The sequence below is a fragment of the Pseudoliparis swirei genome, chromosome 17 (assembly GCF_029220125.1).
Source record: "Pseudoliparis swirei isolate HS2019 ecotype Mariana Trench chromosome 17, NWPU_hadal_v1, whole genome shotgun sequence".
NCBI classification, from domain to species: Eukaryota; Metazoa; Chordata; class Actinopteri; order Perciformes; family Liparidae; genus Pseudoliparis; species Pseudoliparis swirei.
In genome coordinates this window covers 23,814,623-23,839,852 of record NC_079404.1, presented here as the reverse complement: position 1 = coordinate 23,839,852, position 25,230 = coordinate 23,814,623, and the positions used below count along the sequence as shown (strand labels likewise).

The 25,230-nt window shown below is 42.7% G+C and overlaps 2 protein-coding genes across 2 annotated transcripts in view; both read left to right on the top strand.

Moving 5' to 3' along the window:
- kcnq5a (potassium voltage-gated channel, KQT-like subfamily, member 5a) overlaps window positions 1–10,423 on the top strand; it is a 69,203-nt gene extending 58,780 nt beyond the window's left edge. The window contains exons 10-14 of the mRNA XM_056435849.1: window positions 1,369–1,616; window positions 1,771–1,873; window positions 4,196–4,327; window positions 6,484–6,607; window positions 7,287–10,423. Coding sequence (XP_056291824.1) covers window positions 1,369–1,616; window positions 1,771–1,873; window positions 4,196–4,327; window positions 6,484–6,607; window positions 7,287–8,285 — 1,606 coding nt within the window. The 3' untranslated portion in view covers window positions 8,286–10,423. The remainder of the gene's footprint in view (window positions 1–1,368; window positions 1,617–1,770; window positions 1,874–4,195; window positions 4,328–6,483; window positions 6,608–7,286) is intronic.
- Window positions 10,424–11,008: 585 nt separating this feature from the next.
- Window positions 11,009–25,230, top strand: part of ddx43 (DEAD (Asp-Glu-Ala-Asp) box polypeptide 43) — a 17,696-nt gene continuing 3,474 nt past the window's right edge. The window contains exons 1-6 of the mRNA XM_056435850.1: window positions 11,009–11,351; window positions 11,556–11,611; window positions 20,626–20,737; window positions 21,244–21,432; window positions 21,904–21,985; window positions 22,860–23,019. Coding sequence (XP_056291825.1) covers window positions 11,009–11,351; window positions 11,556–11,611; window positions 20,626–20,737; window positions 21,244–21,432; window positions 21,904–21,985; window positions 22,860–23,019 — 942 coding nt within the window. The remainder of the gene's footprint in view (window positions 11,352–11,555; window positions 11,612–20,625; window positions 20,738–21,243; window positions 21,433–21,903; window positions 21,986–22,859; window positions 23,020–25,230) is intronic.

Genomic DNA, 25,230 nt, shown 5'->3' with positions numbered 1-25,230 from the left:
GACCAATCATGCTTTAGACAGAGGTTCGGACCGCCCAGCTCATTTGAATATACGGACACATAAATGTCACACATACATAAATGAAGAAATACGTGTGGACACATAAATAGAGAAATAAATAAATGAAGAAATACAGAAATGCAGAAATATATTTATTTAATGATGTCCTGTTGATTTATAACTTATATTTATTCATTCCTGTATTTATTTATACATTTATTTGAGCATTTATTTATTTATTTATACATTTATTTAAGCATTTATTTATTTATACATTTATTTAAACATTTATTCATTCCTATATTTATTCATGCATTTATTTATTTATACTTAAGTCATTTTGAGTCCTCCATATCTTTGTTCTGTCGTTCTTTCTTCAATTGTTCTTTGTTCTATCGTTCTTTGTTCCATCGTTCTTTGTTCTATCGTTCTGTGTTCTATCGTTCTTTGTTCCATCGTTCTTTGTTCTATCGTTCTGTGTTCTATCGTTCTTTCTTCAATTGTTATTTGTTCTTTCGTTCTTTGTTCTATCGTTCATTGTTCTATCGTTCTGTGTTCTGTCGTTCTCTGTTCCATCGGTTTCTGTCCTAGCACTATTGAAGCACGCCCTCATTTTACTGCATGCTCCATACTACAGAATATATATATAAATATGTATAAATATATACATATATATAAATACATATATGTATTTATATATATAAATACATATATATGTATATAAATACATATATATGTATTTATATATATATATATACGTATATAGTCTGCTCTGCTCACTGCATATAAGGAAGAGTGTGTGGTTGTTTCAGTATTATTGTACATAAACACTGTATTTATTTCTTATATGACTGAAGATGCGTCTCCATGTGCTGTGAAGGGTTGTATGCACAAAGTGGTCTAGAATATTAATTAAAAACAACAACTTGTGTTTAAAAATAATAAAAAGATAGACTGTTGCTTGTGAAAAGTGAAGCTCTGCTGCATTGCATGCTGGTCCATCGGCCTCAGATACATGTTCCGCTTCCTGTGACGTCACCAACGACCTAAACATCACATTTTACACTTAATATTCTAAACAGTAAGATTTATTTGATTTTATTGTAATATGATATATTATTTTAATTTAAAGCATTTTAACCACGAACATTTTATGTGTTTTTTCAGAGTAAAATAATAAGAAATTTTCAAAATGTGTTGGGAAATATTTGATATTACTCAAAAATAAATGTAAAAATGTAAAAAATTTAAAAATCTGAGTAACGAGAAAACAAGTATGCGCTCTTATTCTCTGAGGGGGAATCGATGTTAATGTTGATGCGTCTCTCGCTCTCTCTCTCTTACCCCCCCCCCCCCCCCCTCCTGCAGCCAGAAGTTGAGTTTCAAGGAGCGGGTCCGGATGGCGAGCCCCCGCGGTCAGAGCATGAAGAGCCGCCAGACGTCCGTCAACGACCGCCAGCGCTCCTCCCCCGGCAACGAGGTGGCGGCGGGCGGCGGCGGCGAGCTGATGGGCGGCAGCCCGGCCAAAGTCCAGAAGAGCTGGAGCTTCAACGACCGGACCCGGTTCAGGCCGTCGCTGAGGCTCAAGAGCCAGACCCGCACCGCGGTGCCGGACGGTGAGATGTTCTCATGACTCATTCGGCGTGAAACGACCGATCCGATTGGTCCAAAACATCCTGAACCAATCAGGGGGCGAGTTGTCGGTGCGATGAGTTTGACTGGCGGGCTTGTTGTTGCTCGTGGGTTTGAGTCGGTCCGTGTCTGTCTCAGCGGACGCCGGCGCGGAGGAATCCTACGACGACAGAGGCTGCCACTGTGACGTCACGGTGGAGGACCTGTCGGCGCCGCTCAAGGCCGTCATCAGAGCCGTCAGGTGATCACACACACACACACACATCACACACACATCACACACACACATCACACACACATCACACACATTATACACACATCACACATCACACATCACACACACATCACACACACATCACACACACATTATACACACACATTATACACACACATCACACACACACATCACACATTATACACATCACACATACATCACACATATCATCATATATACACACATATACACATCACACATCACATATTATACATCACACACATTATACACATCACACATATCACATCACACACATCATACACATCACACATTATATACACACACATATCACACACATCACACATCATACACATCATCACATACACACATCACATATATCATACACACATCATACACATCATACACATATATATATCACACATCACACACATCACATATCATACATACACATCACACATCATATATACACACATCATACATACACATCACACATCACATACATCATACACACATCATACACACACACATCATACACATCACACACATATCATATCACACACATCATACATACACACACATATATCATATCACACATCACATCACACATATATCACACACATCATACACATCACACATCATACACACACATCATACACACATCACACACACATCACACACATCACATACACATCACACACATCACACACATCACACACACACACATTATACACACACACACAGACACATCACACACACACACATCACACACACATCATACACACATCACACACACATCACACACACATCACACACACATCACACACACATCACACACATCACACACACATCACACACATCACACACACATCACACACACATCATACACATCATACACACATCATACATCACATATCATACACATCATACACACATCACACACATCATACACATCATACACATCATACACACATCACACACACACACACACACACATCACATCACACACATCACACACATCATACACATCATACACATCATACACATCACATCACACACATCATACACATCATACATCATACACACATCATACATCACACATCACACATCATACACACATCATACACATCACATCACACACATCATACACATTATACACACACATCACACACATCACACACACATCACACACACATCACACACACACATTATACACACACATCACACACACATCACACACACACACATTATACACATTATACACACACATCACACACACATCACACACACATCATACACATCACACACACATCACACACACATCATACACACATCATACACACATCACACACACATCACACACACATCATACACACATCACACACACATCATACACACATCACACACACATCATACACACATCACACACACATCACACACACATCACACACACATCACACACACATCATACACACATCATACACACATCATACACACATCATACACACACATCACGCTGTCAATCAAACACGGACATGTGACCAATAGAGAAAGAGTGTTGCTCCTCCTCTTCATCAACAGATGTAACATTTCCCACCAGTATCACTCCTCCTGCTCCTCCTCCTGCTCCTCCTGCTCCTCCTGCTCCTCTCAACCCGACCATCATATTTATTAACTTCACACTATAATAAACTTAACTTAACGTCCACACTGGAGTCACCTGTGGTGGTTTCCTCTAATCTCGAGGTCACCTGACACACTTACAACTTTTTTTAAATTTGGAGAAAAATCAAATCAATTTCCTGAAATTTATGATAAAATGTTTCGGTTCTGACCTTTGGTCACATATGTGGGAAAAAACAACATTTAATTTAATGTAGTTTCCTGGTGAATTCTATCACACACAGACCCCCCGCCCCGCCCCCGGCCGGGCTTTCCCAGGGTGTCGGGTGCAGGGCGGGACCCCCCTCCCATGTCCGGCCTGTTATTACAGACTCATCTGTCAGCTCGTTTCCATTTAGACCAGAGAAGAAAACATGGCAGCTGGAAACGAGATCTCCAATATTTAACACATCAATATTATCCACTCCGTCCACCTGGTGGAAGCTCTCACACGCAGGAGAACCCGGGGAACCTCGGGTTCCCATCAGGCTGAGCTTAAGAACCACGAGGCTCCGTCCTCACGCTGCTGCTGCCCCCTGGTGGCCAGTCGCAGCAATTACATCCAGGTTTCTAACTTCAGCCTCCGTCTTCTGCCTCTTATTTTGCTTCCTGTGCGTGTGTGCGTGCGTGTGTGTGTGCGTGCGTGTGTGCGTGCGTGTGTGTGTGCAGGATCATGAAGTTCCACGTGGCGAAGAAGAAGTTCAAGGAGACCCTGCGCCCGTACGACGTGAAGGACGTCATCGAGCAGTACTCGGCAGGACACCTGGACATGCTGTGTCGCATCAAGAGCCTGCAGAGCAGGTCGGGACTCACCTGTCAATCACACACTCACCTGTCAATCACACACTCACCTGTCAATCACACTCTCACCTGTCAATCACTCTCACACCTGTCAATCACACTCTCACCTGTCTATCACACTCTCACCTGTCTATCACACTCTCACCTGTCAATCACACTCACCTGTCACTCACACACTCACCTGTCAATCACACTCTCACCTGTCAATCACTCTCACCTGTCAATCACACACTCACCTGTCAATCACACTCTCACCTGTCAATCACACACTCACCTGTCAATCACACACTCACCTGTCAATCACACACTCACCTGTCAATCACACACTCACCTGTCTATCACACACTCACCTGTCAATCACACACTCACCTGTCAATCACACACTCACCTGTCAATCACACACTCACCTGTCAATCACACACTCACCTGTCAATCACACTCTCACCTGTCAATCACACACTCACCTGTCAATCACACTCACCTGTCAATCACACTCACCTGTCAATCACACACTCACCTGTCAATCACACACTCACCTGTCAATCACACTCACCTGTCAATCACACACTCACCTGTCAATCACACACTCACCTGTCAATCACTCTCACCTGTCAATCACTCACCTGTCAATCACACTCTCACCTGTCAATCACTCTCACCTGTCAATCACACACTCACCTGTCAATCACTCTCACCTGTCAATCACACACTCACCTGTCAATCACTCTCACCTGTCAATCACACTCACCTGTCAATCACACACTCACCTGTCAATCACTCTCACCTGTCAATCACACTCTCACCTGTCAATCACACACTCACCTGTCAATCACACACTCACCTGTCAATCACACTCTCACCTGTCAATCACTCTCACCTGTCAATCACACACTCACCTGTCAATCACTCTCACCTGTCAATCACACACTCACCTGTCAATCACTCTCACCTGTCAATCACACACTCACCTGTCAATCACACACTCACCTGTCAATCACACTCACCTGTCAATCACACTCACCTGTCAATCACACACTCACCTGTCAATCACACACTCACCTGTCAATCACACTCTCACCTGTCAATCACTCTCACCTGTCAATCACTCTCACCTGTCAATCACACTCTCACCTGTCAATCACTCTCACCTGTCAATCACACACTCACCTGTCAATCACTCTCACCTGTCAATCACACACTCACCTGTCAATCACTCTCACCTGTCAATCACACACTCACCTGTCAATCACACACTCACCTGTCAATCACTCTCACCTGTCAATCACACACTCACCTGTCAATCACACTCTCACCTGTCAATCCTGGGATCTGACGGGCGGCTCGTCAGGCTTAGGAGGGATGTGACCTTTGACCTTTGACCTGGCCCGACATCGGGAAGCTGTCGTGATTTGCCTCGTTCAACGTGTGGAGAAAGAATACTTGAGAACGACGTCTTTAGGGGAAAAATAACTTCACTTTAAAGAAAGTCTTCATCACGGACTCTTCTTCCTCCGACCGGAGACGTAAACAAACAACACGGCCGCCGTCGTCGCTATCGGCTGTCGTGATTGGACGGGGCTCGTTACGGCGATACCGGATCCTTTTAATATCTTTTTTTTAAAATTTGATTAATTGATTGCTGAAGAAAAATATTTAAAATATATGTATTTTGAGGAAGAAGATTTCCAATCCGACCTCTTAAAGGCACAGTCACGTTTCTACAGCGGCCCAGAAGGGACAAACCAACGTGGGCTTAAGGTCTCAGCCCCACGTGGAACCCGTTGAGCCTTCATCAGACCGCATGAGGCCCTTAGGGCTTTAGTGTGTGTGTGATGTGGGGTCTGGGGGGTCGGGGGGGTATGGGGGTCCTGGGGGGGCGGACCTGACCCGGTCTTTCTCCTGTCTCCAGACCGGCACCGGGCTGTGGCTCCGGCCTGGGTGGCCGACCCAGGAACATGTCCTCTGCGCTGTTATCACGGCAATGTGATAACAGCGTGTGTGTGTGTGTATGTATGTGTGTGTGTGTTTCACTAACTCTATTCCCAACGCTTTAGAATTGGAAAAACCTGAGATGAACCTCCGGCGCCTTCTTATATTTCAAGAACATTATTTTCAAAATGTATTAACACCAGCATGTGTGTGTGTGTGTGTGTCAGGGTGGATCAGATCCTGGGTAAAGGCCAGATCCCCGTGGATAAGAAGAGGGATAAGCTGCACCCGGACGGAGACTCTCTGGAGGGCGTGAGCATGCTGGGCCGGGTGTGTAAGGTGGAGCGACAGGTGGGAACAAATATTATGTCTTATATATTATTATATTATGATATTATTATGATATTATTATATTATTGTATTATTATATTATTATATTATTTCCAGGTACCCTCGAAAAACAGATGTTTAATCTCAGTGTGATTCAAGTGGTTAAATAAATAAATAAATAATAATAACAAACTTTACTCGAATAATAACTTTATTAACAAAGTTTACTTTAAACATGTAAGACTTGATCTTCCTATAAATAAATATAAACACCAGGTTTAAAAGCTTTCCCGAAAGTTACTTATTTCACGTGAACGCAGTCTTTTCAAAATATACTTACGTCTTTTCAAAATAAACTTTCATCGTTTCAAAATAAAATTCCGTCTTTTCAAAATATACTTCTGTCTCTTCAAAATAGACTTCCGTCTCTTCAAAATAAACTTCCAGCTCTTCAAAATAAACTTCCAGCTCTTCAAAATAAACTTCCAGCTCTTCAAAATAAACTTCCGGAAATCCACATTGACTTGTAGTTTCACACCCGGGGAACAAGCATCAGTCTCCCAGTAAAAGGTGGTCTCTGGTGGTCTGTGGTGGTCTGTGGTGGTCTCTGCTGGTCTCTGGTGGTCTCTGGTGGTCTCTGGTGGTCTGTGGTGGTCTGTGGTGGTCTTTGCAGCCCTCTCATCCTTTGTCTCCTCCTCAGGTGACGTCCATTGAGTCAAAGTTGGACTCCTTGCTGGACATTTACCGCCAGGTGCTCCAGAAAGGCCCGGCGGCGCTCACCCTGTCCTCGCTGCCCCTGTTTGAGCTGGACAACCACCAGCACCGCCGCCCCGACTACCAGACCACCAGGGACCCCCCCTCGCCCCGGGGAGGGGACCCGGCGGGGGACGGCGGAGGCGGTGGGGGCGTCCGCCGCTCTCTGAGCGCCAACCACCGGGGCCTGCGCCTCGTCCTGGCGCCCGACGACGACGACGAGGACTGCCCCACCCCGGACTCCGCTCCTCCGTCCTACCCCCCGTCCACGGCCTCGCTGTCCCCGTCCCCCCTGCTGCCCCCCGACAGCCCCTGCCCGACCTCGGTGACCCCCGACGGTACCTCCAGAAGGGCGCACTTCCCCGACCCGTCAACGGGGGGCTTCACCCTGCGGCTGCCCCCCCCGGTGCACCCCTCCCACCTGCGGTGCTCCGCCGAGTCCGTCGCGGATGACACGAAGGACGAGGGGAGCCCGGGCCCCTCCGCGGTCGTGGGCTCCGGTCCGGACGCCGGACAGGAAGGGGACGCCCAGAGAGGGGCGGCGCTGCGGGTCAAGACCGGCTCGTTCTCCGAGGGGGTCTGGAGGAGGCACCTGGGCCTGGAGGTCCACCCCCTGCTGCTGCTCTCCCCCAGCCCGGACGAGACGCCTTCGGACTGGGGAGGCGGCCTCGGGGGGGAGGGCCTCTCCGTGCGCGGCCTCGGCCGGCCTTCGACCAATCACGCCGCCGCCGGTAACGCCCACGGTGACCTCAACAGCTGGGACGGGACAGAACTCTTCATCAGCGAGTGCAAGCTGGACCCGGAGGGGGAACATTTCCACTTCCTGTCCCAGGGGCCCGACGGCGGGCCCTCGGACCTCTTACACACTGCGGGGGAGTCGGCTCCTCCTCACCCCAAGGCCAGCGCAGACTTCCTCAGTCAGCCGCCACACATCCAGCTGGCATAACCACACACACACACACACACGATTGTGTCCACTTTTCAGTGAAGTGAAAGTGGCCGTTTTCACATGAGACAGAATACGCAAAAATACACGAATGCAAAAAACAAACAAAAATCTTTAGGATGAATTTCTTTGATTTTTATCTAAAGATTATTTAGAGACGTTTAAAATAGAAAGGATCATCTTAGACTTCGCTTATGAATCTAATTATAAGGTTCAGCCCCCAAAAAACAAGTTATTTTTTCAAATAGTTTGGTCCAACATAATAAACTTAAACCTAAAACCAAAGAACAAGAGAGGAGCTCAAGTTCAGCAACTCGTTTCTTCACATGCAGAGACACACACACACACACACACACACACACTCTTTTTTCTCTTGGTCGATGTACACAAATGTCCTCCTCTACTTTCTACACATTTCCCTGCATGGACACACGAGAGGGAGGAGAACACCGCTGTGAGGGGAAGAGATGGAGTACATAAATAAATAGAGGTCAAGGTCAAAACCCTCAGACAACGAGCTCTAGTTATGTTCTACAACCAAGAGAAGAACTATCACGTGGTCTCATGGTCACGTGGTCACATGGTATTGTGATCTCTCTCCATATATATATATATATATATGGTTGACACTAAGAGCTGTTTATTTTAACTTTTTACTCCCCGATATATATGTATGTATGTATGTATATAATCAGGGAGTAAAATAAACACCTCTGAGAATTTATATATATATATATATTATGTATATATATATACATGTATATATATATATGTGTCTATATTATGTATATATATGTGTGTATATATATACACACATATATATCAGGGAGTGAAAAGTTCAAATAAACACCTCTCAGCGTGAACCACCAGGTGGCGCCAGTGAAGTCCCTGAGGGTTCTGGGTTCACGGCCTCCAACACCTTCAACGAAAAGAGACACGAATAAAGTCCGACTTGTAATTTTGAGATAGTCCATTCTGCTGCTGACGATGTCGAAACATTTTATATATTATTACAAGAGTAGAGAGAGAGAGGGAGGGAGGGAGGGGCGAACAAGACCAGCCAGAGGATGCAGAGCATGGCGTCTTTAAACTCTTCTGCCGACCCCCCCAAAATAAAGATGTCCATCTTTAATGGACCTGCAGTGTGCATCCTCTCCCTCCTCGACACATCAATTATAACGACCATATTTAACCATTTAGGTTTTTTATAATTAGCTTCTCTTTTTTTTGCACACATTTATATTTTGGTGCATTTAGTCCATATTCAGATTGTGAGTTATGGATAACTGTCCTAACACTACATGCTGCTGCTTGACTGCTCTCCAGGGAGAGTTATGCACAGAACGTCGTCTGCCTTGGTTTTTGCATGCTTACGTCTTAAGGGGCAACGACGTCACAGCGGTCTTAAAAATGCATTTTTAATACGTCAATGACGACCTTTCATTCATTTTTAATTTGCAAATTAATATCCTGTTAGTATTATCTACTATGACGATGTTGTTAACACTTCTAGATTTATTTTTAAAAATATTCTACAGCCCACGCAGACGTCGTGCTGTTACGACGAAAGCACAGTTGTTGTTGTTGTTGTTTTTGGTGCGTTTAAAGGAGCCTGAAAATGTGACATGTATTTTAACGTGTAATGTTGCAATAGATTTTTCGTAGTAACTGATTGAGCTTTGCTACTTAAAAGAGAAAAGGCCAACCAAAGCCCGTGGACTCAGCCGGTCGGGGAACCTCGTTAAACATGATACTTTCTGCAATCTGTAAATTGCTTAAGGGTGCCTTTCTTGCATATGAATTTAATTTTGTTTTTTTCTTCACAGGGCTATATCTGTCCTGTTTGCCTAGAGCATACAGCATCCTGTATAGTTGAAGTCAAACTGCTCGTTGTGGGCGGGGCATCCAGTTCACTTAAGTCATGTAACTTTAAATACCTTTCATGGCTATTAAGTATTAATACCATTTGTCTACTGCTTGAACAGTAATTTATTACACAACTGGGCCTTAAATCTTGACAATGTTAACATTATTATTTCTTCGAAATTAATTTATTAAAGTGCACATTATGTTCTCTGGATGAGAAATGCAAAAATAATTTTAGTATTCATTAATAAAGTACAAATTAACTGAACTGATTTGATTGTGGTGTCTTTTTGTTGTTGTTGCTGCTTTGCTAAAAAAGATGCCATGTCGTGTTGCCTTTTTGTGAGTAAGGATTTTATAGATTCCGGTTGGTAGATAATGCATAAAAAGTGTACGCTATCTCTAAAATATAGGGTTATCTTTTATAAAATGTCACCATCTTTCTTTTTATACTTTGTGTCCAACGTTTTTTTTATTAATTACATTCCATATTTACACAAAACTCATCAAAAGTTGGAAGTATTAATTTACGGGGAGGACATGAATGCATCTTGCTATTTTGCGAAAGACACCATGTCATGTTGCCTTTTGTGAAATTAGGATTTTATCATCCAAGGTAATGGGTAATGGTTATGATATCTTATAAATAGTTGGTTTTGGATTAGTTTTGATAAATGTCACCACATTTCTATGTTTTACTTTTATACTCATCCAACTTTTTTTATTAATTAAATTCCAAGTGTACACATACAAAAGTCAAAAGTATTAGTTTACAGAGAGCACCTGAATGCGTCTTGATTGGCAGTTAATTGCCGTTGGTGAAGTGGCTCGCGCTCGAGCCAGGAGCTAAATTCAAAATGTCCGACTGGGAGGACGAGTACGAGGGCGGCGTTGCGATCCAAAAGTACGTCGAAAAAACGGCTCCAACTGCTCGGAAAACACCACACGATGACAGTCGGGGGCAAAACGTATGTTTCGCTCAAAGAAACGGAACCGGGTCTGGAGCCTCGAGAGGGTGGGGAACGGAACGGAGCGGCGAGGGATCCGAGTACGGAAGCCGGAGAGGTGGTGGTGGTGGTGGTGGCGGTGGCGGCGGTGGCAGCCGCGAAAATCGCCCATTTGCCCGCAGCGCGGACCGCGAAAGCGACGAACAGTCGGTTACGTTCACCGTGGACAGTTCGTCAGTTGGGAGGATAATAGGTGAGTTAATAAAACACGTTTAAACGGCTGATATTTACTTTGATATTAAGTACATTTTAACAAGCTAACGTTAGCTTGTTTACGAGTTCGAGAGGCCACGTGTTTAAGCACGCGGAGCTGGCCCAGTGTGTGTCGGCCTGTGTTACTTTAGTGCCGTGTGCAGCTGTTGGACCATTCTAAATATTTTTATTTTTGTTATTAAAGGTCGCGGAGGAGCTAAAATACGTGAACTTGAAGAAAGCACTGGTGCAAGAATAAAGGTAGGTTGGAGTTTCTGTGTTATTTTGCTGGTGCCAGCCACATACCTGCAAACTTGTCACCTTTCGGTGAAATTCACCGTTTTGAACTCAAAATAGGTCATCCGCGTGAATCATGGAGATCCGAAGAGTTTTTGTTTTTTTTGGGGGGGGGGTCACCTGGCCCGCTGCCGTTGAGATTGCAGTGAGACGCGGAGAAAAATGTGGAGTGTTGCTCTTCGCAATAAAACATCTTTGATGGGCGTGTCGCGTCTCGGCCAATCAGCGTTCAGATGTCGACATCGTTTGGGGGTTCAGGTTAGCTTGAATGTTAGCCCGCTACATCTGCTGCTGTCACGCTGCACGGTGTAGCGATGCTAACAAAGTACCCGTACGTTAAACACGATGTGATTTAGCGTATGTTTAGTATCGATACTTCATTAAGAGAGCGATCAGAGCGCACGCGCTGCTCCGTGTCGAGCTGTCTGCGCACACTGCGCTGCGCAGCTCACAGCGAGAGAAGTGGCGCAGCTTTAGAGACCGACTTCGGCTTAAAGAATAAAAAGATGCCAGAAGGTAAATGTTTCAGTCTGTAAAGTTGTGTAACTCTCCAGCTGCTCATCCTGATGAACTGTGGATCATCTGGTCAGAGACTAACGGCCTCATAGTGTATAATCAATGCTATGATGGAACCATGTAGTTTCATTCATATCTGGCTGTATTAATACTAATATTACTGTCATTTGTTAAGTGTTGAAAAAGTTGGTAAAAAGTGAACCATACAAATGTTTTATTTATTACTATTATAGATAAATATACCAGTCTCGTATTTATGGTACCATATTGTTTTTATGGTATTGTATTTAATTCTGGTATCGGGTATCATGATATTTATGGCAGGTATGTAATATGTATAGAAGTTATAATATGAGTATCGTGACAAACAGGTAGAGACAGAACAGATTCAGGGAAAAGTCCATGAGGACTGTTCAGGCAAAAAAAAGGAAGTTGGTTCATGAATGACTTTAACCATATTATATATAATGACAATGTATATTTGTTATTACTATCATTACAGGACTGAGTCAGAGCGGAGAACCTTTTGTTCTTAAACTGTTTATTATCATTATTTAGATTTGTGGTCAGAACAATAAAATGACTGTAGTTGTGGTTCTAAAAGCTTTGAGGCTTCAAACAACGTGGATGTGGTGTGGCGACAAAAAAAAATATCCCCCCCCCCTCCCGTTGTCACCTTTTTCACCCCTCATGAGTTTGCAGGTATGCAGCCAACAGGTAAGATAAGATAAGATAAGATAACCCTTTATTAGTCCCACAGTCGGGAAATTTCAGGATCACAGCAGCAGGTGCATCTTAGAGCATTAATAAAATAATATGTATGTATATAGTATGGAAAGAATATGATTTAATTACAAATTAATGCATTGGTACATTCAATTCAATTCAGTTTATTTGTATAGCCCAATTTCACAAATTACAAATTTGTCTCGGAGTGCTTTACAATCTGTACACATAGACATCCCTGCCCCAAAACCTCACATCGGACCAGGAAAAACTCCCAAATAACCCTTCAGGGGGAAAAAAAGGGAAGAAACCTGGAGGAGAGAACAGAGGAGGATCCCTCTCCAGGATGGACAGAACAATAGATGTAATGTGTACAGAAGGACAGATTTAGAGTTAAAATACATTCAATGAATATGACAGAGTGTATGAATAGTTCATAGTAGGCATATTCCACGATGGAGACCTCCACGATCCATCAGGCAGATGGCGGTGGGGAGGAGGAGGGCGGAGTCTCAACAGTGGGCGGAGTCTCAACAGGACAGTGGCGTAGTCATGAGCAGGAATTACCCAGACGATCCATCAGGCAGATAGGATCTATGCTGCCTCATAGGGTCCGATGACCCCATGAGACGTGAAGTCAAGGACTCCGGGAGAAAGCAGAGTTAGTAAGGTGTGATTGAGAGATGAAAATTCATCCTTAAGGAGAGAAAAAGAGGAGATAGGTACTCAGTGCATCCTAACGTCCCCGGCAGCTATAAGCCTATAGCAGCATATCAAGGGGCTGGACCAGGGCAAACCTGATTCAGCCCTAACTATAAGCTCTGTCAAAGAGGAAGGTCTTAAGTCTACTCTTAAACGAGGTGACTGTGTCTGCCTCCCGGACTGAAGGTGGAAGCTGGTTCCATAAAAGAGGAGCTTGATAACCAAAGGCTCTGGCTCCCATTCTACTTTTTAAGACTCTAGGAACTACAAGTAGTCCCGCATTTAGTGAGCGTAGCTCTCTAGTGGGCAATATGGTACTACAAGCTCCTTAAGATATGATGGAGCATCACCAATCAAGGCTTTGTAGGTTAAGAGAAGAATTTTAAAAGTGATTCTTGATTTTACTGGGAGCCAGTGCAGAGCAGCTAGTGCAGGAGTGATGTGATCTCTTTCTTAGTTTTAGTGAGAACACGAGCTGCAGCATTCTGGATCAACTGGAGGGACCTAAGAGACTTATTAGAGCAGCCTGATAATAAGGAGTTGCAGTAATCCAGTCTTGAACCAATTTTTCTGCATCTTTTGAGACAAGATGTGCCTGATTTTGAAATATTACGTAGATGAAAGAATGCAGTCCTTGAGATTTGCTTTACGTGGAGTTAAAGGACAAGTCCCGATCAAAGATAACGCCAAGATTCTTTACAGTGGTGTTGGATGCCAGGGCAATGCCGCTACAGAATCCACATCACCAGATAATTGATCTCTGAGGTGCTCAGGGCCGATTAAAATTACTTCGGTTTTGTCTGAGTTTAACATCAAGAAGTTGCAGGTCATCCATGCTTTTATGTCTTTAAGACATGCTTGAATTTTACAGAGTTGGTTGCTCTCCTCTGGTTTTATCGATAAATATAGTTGAGTATCATCTGCATAACAATGAAAGTTTATGGAGTGTTTCCTGATAATATTGCCCAAAGGAAGCATGTATAAGGTAAATAAAATTGGTCCAAGCACAGAACCTTGTGGAACTCCGTGATTAACGTTGGTGGTTATCGAGGCCATCGTTACAAATACAAATTGAGATCGATCTGATAAATAGGATTTAAACCAAATTAGTGCCGTGCCTGAAATGCCAATCGACTGCTCCAGTCTCTGTAACAGGATGTCATGGTCAATGGTGTCGAATGCAGCACTAAGGTCTAACAAGACCAGGACAGAGAGGAGTCCTTTATCTGCTGCCATTAAGAGGTCATTTGTAATTTTCACCAGTGCCGTCTCGGTGCTGTGGTGTTTTCTAAATCCTGATTGAAATTTCTCAAATAAACTATTATGATGTAGAAAGTCGCACAACTGATTCACTTTCTCAAGGATCTTGGAGAGGAAGGGGAGGTTAGAGATCAGTCTGTAGTTAGCCAACACCTCTGGATCCAGAGTGGGCTTCTTCAGGAGAGGTTTAATAACAGCCACCTTGAAGGAGTGTGGTACGTGGCCTGTTAGCAGAGACACATTGATAATATCTAATAGAGAGCCGCCAATTAAAGGCAAAACGTCTTTAAGCAGCCTCATCGGGATGGGGTCCAAGAGACAGGTAGACGGGTTAGAAGTAGAAACCGTTGAAGATAATTGGTCACGGTTGATGGGAGAAAAGCCCTCCAAATATACACCAGGGCATACAGCGGTTTCCAAGGCCATTCCACTTGAGGACAGATTGGCACTGGTTATGGGCAAGAGAATATTAATCTTGTCCCTAATAGTTAAAATCTTTTCATTAAAGAAGTTCATAAAGTCATTACCACTAAGGTTTATAGGAATGCTCGGCCCACAGAGCTGTGACTCTCTGTCAGCCTGGCTACAGTGCTGCAGAGAAACCTGGGGTTGTTCTTATTTTGTCTATTACTGATGAGTAATAGGCTGCTCTGGCATTACGGAGGGCCTTCTTATATGTTTTAAGACTATCTCGCCAAACTAAGCGGGATTCTTCGAGATTAGTTGATCAAGCTTTGCTTTAGTTTGCGGGTCTGAGGGTTATACCAGGAGCAAACCTCCTCTTCCTCACTGTCTTCTTCTTCAGAGGTCCAGTGTCATTCTCAGAGAGCCTGTGGCACTGTCAACAAGATGATCAATCTGGGACGGACTAAAGTTAGACCAGGAGTCCTCTGTTATATTGAGACGTGGTATCGAATCAAATACAGAAGGAATCGCTTTAAATTTAGCTACAGCACTGTCAGTTAGACATCTGGTGTAGAAACTTTTGACTAACGGAGTACACTCCGGTAGTATAAATTCAAAAGTTATGAGGTTGTGGTCTGACAGAAGAGGATTCTGTGGGAAGACGTTCAAATGCTCAATGTCAACGCCATAAGTAAGAACAAGATCAAGCCAAAGCTGTGAGTGGGTTTCTGTACTCTCTGACAGAAGCCAATCGAGTCCAACAAGGAGATGAATGCAGCACTAAGGCAATCATTATCAACATCCACATGGATATTAAAATCTCCAACAATAATAACTTTATCGGTTTTAAGAACCAAACTTGATATAAATTCTGAGAATTCTGATATAAACTCTGAATATGGACCTGGTGGCCGGTACAGAATCACAAATCGAATTGGCTGTAGTGTTTTCCAGGTTGGATGTGAAAGACTAAGAACAAGGCTTTCAAATGAGGTGTAGTGTAATTTTGGTTGAGGATTAATTAATAGGCTCGATTCAAAGATTCCACCTCCTCGACCGGTGCCTCGAGGAATGTGAGTATTAATATGACTTGGAGGAGTCGATTCATTCAGGCAGACATATTCTTCATGCAGGGCTCCAGACTGCGACCAAATGGTAAAATTAGACACAGTTAAATTTTTCATCAACTTAAATTAGCAGATTTCTTTTTTTTGTTATTAAATATTTTTGTTGTTTACAAACTTGTTCTACACTTCAGCCCACTATAGTTAGCGGTAATGCCTGAATGACTGGTTTGCTAACCGACATTAACTCCAGAAGAAGAAGAAAGGAGACGAAAACCAAGAAGAAGAAGGCTGGCCTGTGTGTGAGAGGGGGCTAATGTGAGCGGAGGAGAGTGAGAGGTCCACGAGGATCCTCACCACCCCCGTCCCCGACTTGAATCTCTGGGTCAACTCAGCCCACTCTCAAATGTCTGAGCCCTTATAGATTGATGTTCACGTTAAACGCATTCGATCTGTTTAGATAACGTTAGCGGAAGGATTTAAGTGACAACATCCGGTTTTGCAAAGAAAGAACCACGTGAAACAACATCCGTTTATCAAAATAAGATGTCGACAAATCATACACTAACATATAAAAGTAAACAATGAACTGATGTATCTTTATAGATAGTTTCTGAGATTTAGCTTAAATTATGCTAACATTAAAAATGTTTACTGTACCAAGGAAGAGTTTATAAAAATTAGTCAGACTTTTGTATGTTAAGAAAAGTCCTGTATATAGATTTCCCCAAGAGTTCCAGGAAATGAATGATGCAGATGTGTTCCATACATATCTGAAATCCCATAGCAATCAAACAATTTTAATGTATCAATTAGGAAATTTTTCAAAGTAAAAGTTCTAAATGTTTAAAGAAATCGGTAATTTCTTTAATGTTTGAGTTGCTTTATATATGTATTTCCTCATAGTCCTAGGCAATAATGCTACACAATAAATAGAATGCTTCAATCAACACCGTGATCGGTGATTGGTATTATCGGATCGGCAGATACTGATTTCAGTGATCGGTGATCGGTATTATCGGTGATCGGCAGATACTGATTTCAGTGATCGGTGATCGGTATTATCGGTGATCGGCAGATACTGATTTCAGTGATCGTGATCGGCACCAAAACCTGATCGGTGCATCTCTAGAAACCAACAAATGTTTTGATTGGCCACATCAAGTGCAACATGCACATGCTCAAGGTATGTTTTCTCTTCAAATATGTTTAAACTCAATACAGTAACTTCTGAAGAGTTCTCTGTTGTGAATGTTTTGCAGTTCATGAAGGCAAACAGGCATAAGATTGTATATTGTCAAATTATTTATCAGTAATACAGTAAAATGATGGGAAAACTTTGCAAGTCGATTTATAGTGTGTCAGGGTTTTCCTGCAGAGAAAATTTGAGCGCCTATGACAAATCGGCAAAAAATGAAAAACAAAAACAACTGTGTTCATCAGGTTCATGTCAGCGAATATGTTCTCAATAGTATGTTTCAAGGAGGTGTGCTCACCTGTGATCACGGCAGAGCGGGCAGCTGCTGATCCCGCACTCAATAGCTCGACTGCATGAATAGAAGGGGACCACCCAAGACCCATTTTGACCCAGGAAAAAGTGCGCCCCTAAATTTTCTGCTTGCGCCCCTAACATTTTAAGTTAGGAGCGACTGTGCTCCTAGTTAAAAAAGTTAGTCTGGAGCCCTGTTCATGGCTCAGCCAGGTTTCAGTTAGGCAACATAAATCAATGTGATTATCTGATATTAAATCATTTAGTAACACAGCTTTAGATGACAGAGATCGAATATTTAGGAGACCACATTTAATAGACCTATTTTGTTGCACTGCTGAAATAATGGTGTTAACTTGTATAAGGTTATTGTGTACGACTCCTCTTCTGCTTACTTTTGATTTATTTAATTGAAGTGGCCGTGGGACAGACACAGTCTCTACTCTAGAGTCATGGGTGGGTAACTGCTCGAATGGAAGAGCAGAGAAGGGTGTTAAACTACAACTCTGCTCCCAGTTCCTGATCTGAACCCTGGGTTGTCATAGATTAAGTCCGGTGATCAACTTGGTCATATTTGCAGAAATGAGACGCTCCGTCCAACGTGGGATGAATGCCGCCTCCTCATCAGATCAGGTTTTCCCCAGAAAGTCTTCCAGTTGTCTACGTAGCCCACATTATTCGCTGGGCACCACCTCGACAGCCAGCGGTTGAAAGACGACATTCGGCTATACAATTCGTCTGTCTGCAAATAAAGGCGTAAATTCTCAAATAAATGTATAAATAAATGCGTAAATCCTTAAATAAATCTATATATAAATACAGGACTAAATAAATGCTTAAATATATACTGGAAAAAATAAATAGGAAAATCCTTAAATTTATAAATAAAGATAGGAATAAATAAACGCTTAAATTCATAAAAAGATAAATCATGTGTTATAAATAAATATAGGAATGAATAAATGTAGGTAAATAAAAATCTAGAAACAAATATGTATTTATCCATATATATTCATTCAATATTTCCATATTTATTTTAGATTTTATTTATTTAACCCTCCTGTCGCCTTAGGGTCATTTTGACCCGATTCAATGTTTCACCCTCCTGTTACCTTTATATTTACTAACATATTTTACCCTTTGGGTTCAATTTGACGCCAGAAATTAAAACCTCCAGAAAATTATTAGAATTAATATTGTTTTCCAAGTTTAAATGTGAGGCACTTTATGTTTGTTTGTTGACTACCGAAAGAACACCGACATTAAACATTGAATGGGGTCAAATTAATCCTAAGGCGGGGGGAGGGTGTAATATTGATTCGGGTCAAATTGACCCTAAGGCAACACAAGGGTTAAGTATATTTTTTAATTTTTTAAAAATGTATTTCTGTATTTAAACATTCAAGCATGTATTTATTCACACACTTATGCATACATTCAATGATATTTGAGTAATTTTTCGTCCTCATCAATAATAGTATGCACTTAAAAATGGAAAACTGTCAGAAGATTCTGTGTTGTAACTAATAACCTAATTAAGGTAAATTATATTAGTTAATCTCGACAGTTTGCAACGAATAAATGCTTTATAATAGCTGATTGTGTTGTAAAGTTTTTACACTTTCTTATTTATTCCCACACAATTTAATCTTAATTGAAAATAACAATTACCGTATTTTTTGCACTATAGGGCGCACTTAAAAGCCTTTAATTTTCTCAAAAAACGACAGTGCGCCTTATAATCCGAAGCGCCGTATATATGGATTAATTCTGGTTTTGCTTACTGACCTCTAAGCGATTTTGTGTGGTACAAGGCGCTCACGGCGCTAAGTCAAAATGTTTTAGTACGACTTTGGTAAACTACAAAGCCGCACCGCTTGCAGCATTACGGCTACCGTAGCCAGGAGCGTCGCGGAGTAATACATACCGTGCTTCACCATAATGCGCGCCCATCTCACCGATGCTGTCAAAAACCAAGTGAAGCAAACTAATTCGGAGTTTGCCATCATTCCAGGTGGATTAACTAAAGAACTCCAGCCGCTAGATATTGGTGTCAACAGGGCGTTCAAAGTTAAACTGCGAGCTGTGTGGGAGCAGTGGATGACAGAAGGCGAACACACATTCACCAAGACAGGGAGACAGCGCCGGGCGACTTACGCCACTATATGCCAATGGATCGTGGATGCCTGGGCTAAGGTATCAGTCTCAACTGTGGTCCGAGCTTTCACAAAGGCCGGAATCATCACTGAACTGCCAGCTAACAGCAACGACACTGACTCGGATAATGACGAGGGGAATTCGGGCATGTTGGATGCCGTAATCGCCCAACTGTTAAACTCGGACACTGAAGATGAAGAATTTGAAGGATTTGTGGACGAGGAATAAACTGAAAAAGTGAGTGTATTGTGTTGTATTTTACGTGTTACAACTGAATAAGGTTGGTAGTTATTGTGAATACGCTCATTAACGTTTGAATAATGTTGAGAATTATTGTGAACGCGTTTAATAAAGTTTGATCGACTGACTTATCTGACTGGTTTTTTTCCGCTTAATGCGCCTTATAGTCCGGTGCGCTTTATATATGAAAAAAGATCGAAAATAGACCATTCATTGACAGTGCGCCTTATAATCTAGTGCGCCCTATAGTGCAAAAAATACGGTACATACTAAGTTTTCTTAGAAACTCTGGATTGATAAACATCGTCTTTATGGGAACGCCCCAGAATAACCATATGGCGCCAGAGTCAGATCCTGTATTGGATGATTGTTTTCCCTGTTTGTAACTCTTTCGTTGTTGTTTGTTTCTTGTTTTTCAGATAAACAACGGGGACTACGGAGGGGAGGTGGTCCTCTCCGGGTCCTCTGCCGCCCAGCAGAAGGCCAAGGAGATGATCGAGGAGCTGGTGGCGGACGCTGGACCTCGGGACGGTACCAAGTCATTAGAGAACCTCCTAACGGCTCCCTTTGCATCGAGTCATCTATTGACTGTCAAAACAGAAATAACTTAATTTAGTAGTATATTATCAATGTATCCTCACCATATTCTTTCAGCATATACGGTTGAATACGGGTGTTGGTCCCGGTCTCCATGGAAACACGACTGTGGTGCAGTTTCTAGGTGGAAAAGGATCTCCTGCATCCACTGATCTGTTTCCCAGGTCCTGGTGGAGGAGGAGGCTACAGAGGTGGTGGAGGAGGAGGCTACGGAGGTGGTGGAGGAGGAGGAGGAGGCTACAGAGGTGGTGGAGGAGGAGGCTACGGAGGTGGTGGAGGAGGAGGAGGAGGCTACAGAGGTGGTGGAGGAGGAGGCTACGGAGGTGGTGGAGGTGGTGGAGGAGGCTACGTAGGCGGTGGAGGAGGAGGCTACGGAGGCAGAGGAGGTGGTGGAGAAGGCTACGGAAGTGGAAGTGGAGGAGGAGGAGGATCTGGTGGAGGTGGTGGAGGCTACCGAGGCGGATCTGATGGGGGAGGCTACGGAGGAGGAGGTGATGGAGTAGCAAAGACTCGCTCCGTGTGGTCTACTGCAGAACTGCAGGAGGCGGTGTCGGCTCCGTCTCCTCCGTCCATCGACTGGAACGACATCCGGGAGAACAAAGACAAGTACGTGGGGCTCAAGTGGAAAGGTGAGCGCTCGCAATCCTGCACACACACACACACACACACACACACACACGAGTATCTACGAGTATCCACGAGTGTTGGGACTGTGAACTATTCGTCTGCGGTCCCTCACTTCCTGTATCGATGGATGAACAGGAAGTGACCGTGTTAGTGACTAGAGACGCTGTAATGAAACCAAACTCGACATCGCCGAGCAACTTAAAATCAAGACGCCTGCACAGCTTCTAGCCTTCAAGGTTTATTTATATTAAGTTCACCGGATCACATTTAAAAACCCTGAGATGAAAACGAGAAAGACTTTAATTTCATATTTTATAGTTAAATTCGAAGGCGAAACTTCTGTATTTATATTTCATAGCTCCTGTTGATGAGTCTGTCCTCGTGAGATGATGATGAAGATGATGGTGATGGTGAAGGTGAAAGGGTCTCATCCACGGCCTAAAACCATCTCTAATATTTTCATCTCCCTGCAGACGCCCCGGTCTTGAAGAAGATGTTTTACACGGAGGCGGCGAGCGTGTCCGTGCTCACCGAACAGGAAGTGTGTGAATGGAGGTAAATCTGCTGCTGGTGACCTTTTGACCTCGCCGTCAATTCTGTGTTACAACAGTTATGGACAGAATATGATTTAATTACATACAAATGCATTGGTATGTGTATAAATAAATGCCTAAATCCTTAAATAAATATATAAATACAGGACTAAATAAATGCTTAAATATATACTGGAATAAATAAATACGAAAATCCTTAAATGCATTTCTAAAGACAGGAATAAATAAATGCTTAAATCCTTAAGTAGATAAATCATTATGTGTTAAATAAATATAGGAATGAATAAATGCAGGTGAACAAAAATCAAGAAATAAATAAATGTATTTGTTTATCTATACATTCATTGAATATTTCCATATTTATTTTAGCTTTAATTTATTTAAGCATTTAATTCTTTTTGTAAATGTATTTCTGGATTTAAACATTCAAGCATGTATTTATTCACACACTTATGCATATATTCAATGATATTGAAGTCATTTTTTGTCCTCCATCAACAATTGTGTGCACTAAAATTAGAAAATTTTATTAAGGTAAATTATATTAGTTAACGTCAACAGTTTGCCACCAATAAATGCTTTTAAATATCTGCTTCGGTTGTAAAGTTTCTACACTCTGATATATCCCACCGAGAGGACAGGTGTACCAATGGTAGACTCTACAGGTGGTGTTATAGTCAGTCCTTCATTGCTTTCCATTCCAGCCTCAGACCAATAGGTGGCGCCATTTATCCTCCGCAGCATGTGACCTGTGCTCTGTCCACCTGGTGAAAGAGTAGAACAGGTTTATCTTCACGCTGCTTGGATCCTTGGGGTCATTCAAGTTCCCACAATGCTCTGCTTTGCTTATCTTTCATCTACGTCGTTCCCGACAGGAAGGAGAACAACGACATCTTCGTTGACGACCTGAAGGAGGAGGGGGAGAAGCGCCACATCCCCAATCCCTGTCGCACCTTCCTGGAGGCCTTCGAGCTTTTCCCGGAGATCATGGAGAACATCGACCGCGTCGGCTTCGTCAAACCGACGCCCATCCAGGTACGAGCCCGACGGGAAACACGCCGCCTTTTTTATTAGTATTCGTGCTCGTAGTTTCCCCAAAGAAGCAGAAAGGACATTTTTGACGCAATATGTTGAGAACTGAGCAAAAAAGTTGACTTTTTATTAGGGCTGGGCACGTTAACGCGTTAATCTTGCGTTAACGCATCAATTAATTAACGCCGACAATTATTTTATCGCACGTTAACGCAGGTTTTATTATTTATTTTATTATTGTAAAAGTGTGTTGCTCACAGGCTTTTATTTTGTAAAAGTCTGCTACTGCTTGCTGCGGAGCCGGAAAAGAAAGTCATTCGCGGTTTAACAAACATGGAGAATCTCAACAAATGACGGCAGGTATGAGACGCCCTCAAGACACGCGTCACACGGAGAATACACGAGCTGGATGAAAGGAGAGGACTGCAAAGCGACAGCTTCACAACGTGCTGCTGCTCTCATGGGGACGACTGGACATCGGGGGACCAGACGTCCTCTTTCCCCGGACATGTCCTGCTTCTGAGACCTAACAAATGCGTCCGGCAGGGATTCCAAAAACGTCGGGATTTTGCTTCGTCGGATATTTGTGTTTCTCTGGGTTTTCATAAACTATTATTTACCCCTCACAAGTTTTGGAAATGGTATCTCCCAGTATAGAGAACAGTCATTGGTCGACCGATCTCAGGGTTGCCAGATACACGATAATTATCCTCCAAATACAACCAGTTTGAGCCTTTGGTACGATACTTCACCATCTCCAATCTGGCAACACGGAGCACCTTGCCGCCTCCACTAGTTCATTGTTGTTTGTGCTATAAACTACGACCAGCGCCGCCGCTCCCATAGCGCACTATGCGGAGGGCACCACGTCCTGAGGGGCTCCACAAAATAGGCAACTAAAAAATCCTCATAGTTATAATAATTATAATGCCGATATTATTTCAGTCTAGAAATATTAGGCACCTTTTAGGCATGTATATCACAAAACAGGCAGAACAAGAGAGATGTTTAATCTCAGAGACGAAGCGTCCTCTTTTTCACAAACTCAAATCTGGTCACCCTACTGGACATCACTCGGTAACCACAATGACCTCGGAGTGACTGAGCATTATATTGATGAGAAGTGGGCGCTGCATTCACACGCCCTGACTGATGAAAACAGAGGAGACACTTTACTGAAGTTGCACAGCAGTGGAATGTGTCAGATAAAGTCACCACACTGAGCAGATAGAGCACCAGAGATGATCGCTGCTGCGAGACGACTGCCTTGTGATCACGTCCCTGCTTCAGTCTCCAGCGCTCTGTCACAGTGTCTCTGCATAACAGGCGTTTGACAATGTCCTGACAGATTTGATGGCACTTTAGTTCATATGGCAGAACATTTAAAATAAGTGTCAAGTTCTATGAATTGACAAACTGCACTGAAAGTGTTTTCTGGTGTCTCACTCTAACGGACAATAAATGTTATGGCACTTTCATTCATATGGCAGAACATTTAAAATAGAAGTGCGCTATACACTACTTTTGAATTAATTATTGGATTTTGCGTATACAAATGCGATTAATTGTGATTAATCAGGGAAATCATGCGATTAATCGCAATTCAAAAATGTAATCGTTGCCCAGCCCTACTTTTTATACATAAACAAGATGCTCTTGAACCGTCTAGCTACCTGTAAATGATACGAGGCCTTTAACCACTTAATAATGTATTCACATGATTTGATTTTCTCAATATTGCTTTCGCCCTAAACTACGGACGTACTTAGCAAAAACATCGTTTTCCAATAGTTGTGCTCCAAGTTTTTATTTAATTTTTTACCTTTTTGAATTGTGGCTGCCGCGGATTTAAAATGTTTTTTTTTTACTGTGCATTCATGTCTTTATCTAGAGAAGTGGCATTTTGTCTGAAGTCGTAGATTAAAGGAGATTTTTGTCGAGAGAAAATCTAAATATGTTATAATCATTGGTGTGTGTGTTACACCACTTGTGGTTTTAAGTCTATATGAAGTACAATCAATCAAACTTTTATTACAGACTCGAGGTCCAGATGGTACAAAACATTCAAATATAATAAAATACATACAAAACCACAAGTCGAAAACAAAGAACTACACGTGTTTTATAAATAGAGCTGATAGCGTGAAGTGCTGAGTTTTATATCTGATAAAACATGATGAGTCATCAACCAGCAGATGAATGTGGACATTAGAT